At 48.1% G+C, this 4,387-nt stretch overlaps 1 protein-coding gene across 3 annotated transcripts in view; it reads right to left on the minus strand.

The window, feature by feature from the left end:
• Positions 1-329: 329 nt before the first annotated feature.
• The window catches only part of ADIPOQ (adiponectin, C1Q and collagen domain containing), a 45,568-nt gene continuing 41,510 nt past the window's right edge, over positions 330-4,387 (minus strand). For 2 of the 3 annotated variants that reach the window (XM_006171459.3, XM_006171457.3), the window contains exons 2-3: positions 2,075-2,296; positions 330-1,187 (exon numbers count right to left, since the gene is read on the minus strand). In XM_006171459.3, the coding sequence (XP_006171521.1) occupies positions 667-1,187; positions 2,075-2,288 (735 nt within the window). In that variant the 5' untranslated portion in view covers positions 2,289-2,296 and the 3' untranslated portion in view covers positions 330-666. Of the gene's footprint in view, positions 1,188-2,074; positions 2,297-2,566; positions 2,586-4,387 lie in introns of those variants that run through there. The other variant, XM_006171458.3, reaches the window with a different exon arrangement.

A 4,387-nucleotide genomic window follows, 5' to 3' on the forward strand; every position in this document is an offset into this window, starting at 1 on the left:
GACAGAAAGTGGAAGAATATGGAAGATTTACTGCTGAGTGAAGCAAGCCAGGCTATGAAAGAGAAGCTTTTTATGTTTCCACTTAACTTATAACTGTCTGCCCTCTTTGATGGAAACTGAGTGATTAGAGGACATAGAAGAATTGAAAATGGTTATAGATTCTGGAGACAGTGTGGGTAGAGGGTGGGAGAAGGGGGAGAGTGTAAGGAAAGACAGTAAAGAGGAAAATAGAGAGGCAAGATATTTATGGGACACAGAAATGGGTTATTATCTGTGGATGATAATGTGTTTTGTATCCTCCACTGGACTGGTGTGAAGTGTGTTCACGTTGGATAAATTCAACTTACAAGCAAAGTGATGTATAGTGATGAAATGTATAACATTTTTAAAAATTGAAAAGAGCATTGTCACCTACTTCCTTCTTGTTGTGTACGGGAAGCCTCGCAGTCAAAGTCATTATCCTTTGATTGCCACTGTATGAGACCGAGGAATGATAAACAGCGCACGATTTAAGAAGGTACTTATGAATGAGTGCATGAGTAAACACAGGAACGATGGTCAGAGCCCACCAACTAGGTGATAAACCAGTCCTAACTACGCTGAAAGCCCATTGACTCTTTGACTCGGGGGCTGTTTGGCCTGGAGGAAGCTCTGAGTTAGCGGGGATCAGTCAATGTCATGGTAGAGGAGGAAGCCTGTGAAGGTGGAGTCGTTGACATTGTCGGCATAGAGTCCGTTGTGCTCTCCTTCTCCATACACCTGGAGCCAGACTTGGTCACCGACTTCCAGATGGAGGAGCACGGAGCCGGAGGCCTGGTCCACGTTCTTGTCCTGGTACTGGTCAAAGGTGAAGAGCACGGCCTTGTCCTTCTTGAAGAGGCTAACCTTCACATCCTTCATATAAACTGTGATGTGGTAGGAGAAGTAATACAGCCCAGGAATGTTGCAGTGGAATTTGCCAGTGGTGCTATCGTAGTGGTTTTGCTGATTGTAGAAGATTTTGGTAAAGCGAATGGGCACATTGGAGATGGTAACCCGGGTCTCCAGCCCCACACTAAATGCTGAGCGGTGTACATAGGCACCTTCTCCAGGCTCTCCTTTCCTGCCTGGGTTTCCTGGAAAGCCTCGGGGACCCTCAGCCCCAGTCACTCCGATTTCACCAGTGTCACCCTTAGGACCAGTGAGACCTAGAGAACAAAAAGACCTCTGTGACCACAGGGAACAGAACTCCTGCCTAGATTGGTTCCAGCCTAAGGTACTACCTTTCTGCACCTCCCACCCCAACAACCTGCTTGACTTCTAGAGCAGAGAGAGATGTCACCTTCTCTACATCCCCACAGCCCAGCAGGTTCCCATAACTTCATGCCCAACTCTGTCTCCTGTAGGTCTTCATCATGGATTCTCTGCTCTCCCGGCCTTTAAGCACTGGCCTAACCACTTGCAGTTCTGCTCTTCTGTACCCGCTATCTAGGAGAGCTGCCTCCTCTGCTGCCTCCTCTGCTGCCTCCTGGTCTTTCAAAACCTAACTCAAGACCCGCCTCCTCTTTGAAGACTTCATGGTTAATCCGAGTCTCGATTGAGTGAACATCCTCTGAGCATGTCTTCACTTTCAGTTCAGCCTACTTGCAGTACTTTCTTGTAGTAACCACTAACAGTCTTGTGCAGGAGACCTGTCTTCTCACCCAGACCAAGAGTTTGCTGAAAGCAGGACTGTGAGCTTCAGGACATGTGCAGTAAGTGGCTGAATGCCCCTGCATGGAACAGGAATTCGGTGGGAAGGAAGAGTATGAATATGTGCATGTTAGGAAAAGGGGTGAAGGTGGGGATGGAAAAGAAGGTGGGGAAGGAGATGCAGACAGAGCAGAGTGCCAGGGTAGCTGGTTACAGAGGTAGCACCTATTCTCACCTAGGAGGTGACCAAAAACCACTTCAGGATGCTTATGGATCGCATTGAGAGTCTTTGCTTTTGGCTGTGTCTAGACCTCGGTTAATAACCGACGTCCTCACAGGCCTGGAAGCCCTCCTTTATCCAGGAGGAATATGGGATGAAGGAAGTAAAAAACCGTGTTCTTACCTGGATCTCCTTTCTCCCCCTTCTCACCAGGGGTGCCATCTCTGCCATCACGCCCTGGGGGCCCATTGTGCCCAGGGTGTCCTGGGATGCCCGCTATCCAACCTGTGCAGGCCCCCTTGGGTGGTAAAGATGGAACTCCTGGCTCATCCACCGGAACATCCTGGCCACGACTGGGCAGCGCTAACAGCAGCAGAATGGCTTGCAGCAGCAGCATCCCGAGTCCTGGAACACACACGGGTACTGTCAGCCATGGCAGAGCCCCACAGTACACCCGCCAGGACGCGCAGGCCCCCGCCTCTCAGCAGGCCCCCTTGCAAGATATGCTCTTTCCATACTCAACCCTTTCGGGAAGGCTTTTCTATCTCAGCCCGCCTTGATCTCTTTCCATCCTGGAGTTCACAATGCCCAACATTAGTCCCGTGTGGCGCCCCCTTTCTCAACAGGTAGTACATGTAGTGACGGCAGGGACAGCATGCCTCTCATTCCCCGTACCTGAGTGTAGGACCAGACACAGGAAAACTCGAAGAGACACCTTGCCGAGAATTCTCCCTAGAGTTTTCCAGGAACAAAGAGTAGGATGACTGCATCCACATTTAACACTTCCATTGAACCCACTTCTCTCCTCTCTCTCTTCTCTCCTTCCCTTTCGCTCATCTTCCTGCGTATGTTCCTCCTTTTTTTCTCTTCCCTTCTCTTCCTTCCTCTTCACCTCTCCTGGGTCAGCAGGTGTAATATATATGCATGTGTGTGCACACATAAACATGCGTGCACACACACAGAGCCTCGCCTTGAGTCAGACAAACACATCGCCCCATGAGAATCTTCACCTCTGCCCGGCCCACCTTTGGATGCCCCTTCACATCGGCCTAAGCCTACTCCTGTCAGGATTCATTTGGATGTTGCCTCTTCCTGGAAGCCACATTTTTTTTTTCATCTAATTTTGCCAGACGGTATGTGTAATAGCTGGAGAGAGACAGAGAGAGAGTGCGAGAGAGAGCACCCCTTCCCTGTGGGAAATGGTTACACCACAGTCCCTTCTCCATTTCTCCCTCTCTTTGGGATTTCGAGCATGCACACGCAGGTGCCCAGAGTGTTTTCCAAGTCATCAGGTCCGGTGTGGAGAGTAGCCAGTCTGAAAACATGTGATAGAAACAATTGGCTTGTAGACACATACAGAAACGCGCTTTTGTAAGTTCCTTTAGCAGGGCTATTGAGAAGCATCTACATACGAAAGTAGTACTTGTTTGCTCTTAATGGTATTTTGTTGTTGTTGTTGATATTTAATACTCCGGATTGGGCTAAAGGAAGTTATATGTGTTTATTAGATTGTTGTTTTTTGGGGGGGTTTTTTGGTTTGTTGTTTTTTTTTTTGCATTTTATTTTCTTCTTCCCCCATTTTCTACCCTTTAACCTGAGGCTGGTTCTGGTCTCAACTTCTCCAGCAGAGAAGCTGTGCCCACCTGACCCTCGCTTCTCTACACTCGTGTGTCTTTGTGTGTTTGTTATTGCACCAATTTCTAATCCACAGCCTTCCGCAGTCACAGAAACGTGTTTCTGCCGAGCTGGTCCTGGCAAAGTGGCGCCCGAACATAAAATAAAGGAAAAGAGTAAGGCAGGTGGACACTCTTTGCAGCCGGCCGGATATTATCGAGTAAGGTAAGGATCCTGTAAAATGAAGTAAGAGTAGAAGAGATACTAACGAGAAAGAGATACTAGAGTAAAAGGAAATACCAGAGGAAACAAAAGAGGTACCAGAGGAAACAAAAGAGGTACCAGAGGAAACAAAAGAGGTACCAGAGGAAACAAAAGAGGTACCAGAGGAAACAAAAGAGGTACCAGAGTAGAAGAGATACTAGAGTAGAAGAGATACTAGAGTAGAAGAGATACTAGAGTAGATGAGATACCAGGCTAGAAGAGATACCAGGGTAGAAGAGATACCAGAGCAGAAGAGATACCAGAGCAGAAGAGATACCAGGTAGAAGAGATACCAGAGTAGAAGAGATACCAGAGTAGAAGAGATACCAGAGCAGAAGAGATACCAGAGTAGAAGAGATACCAGGGCAGAAGAGATACCAGGGCAGAAGAGATATCAGGTAGAAGAGACACCAGGGTAGAAGAGATACCAGGGTAGAAGAGATACCAGAGTAGGAGAGATACCAGAGTAGAAGAGATACCAGGTAGAAGAGATACCAGGGCAGAAGAGATACCAGGGCAGAAGAGATATCAGGTAGAAGAGACACCAGGGTAGAAGAGATACCAGGGTAGAAGAGATACCAGAGTAGAAGAGATACCAGGGCAGAAGAGATACCAGGG

This window comes from Tupaia chinensis, unplaced genomic scaffold (assembly GCF_000334495.1).
Source record: "Tupaia chinensis unplaced genomic scaffold, TupChi_1.0 Scaffold149658_1, whole genome shotgun sequence".
NCBI lineage: Eukaryota > Metazoa > Chordata > Mammalia > Scandentia > Tupaiidae > Tupaia > Tupaia belangeri.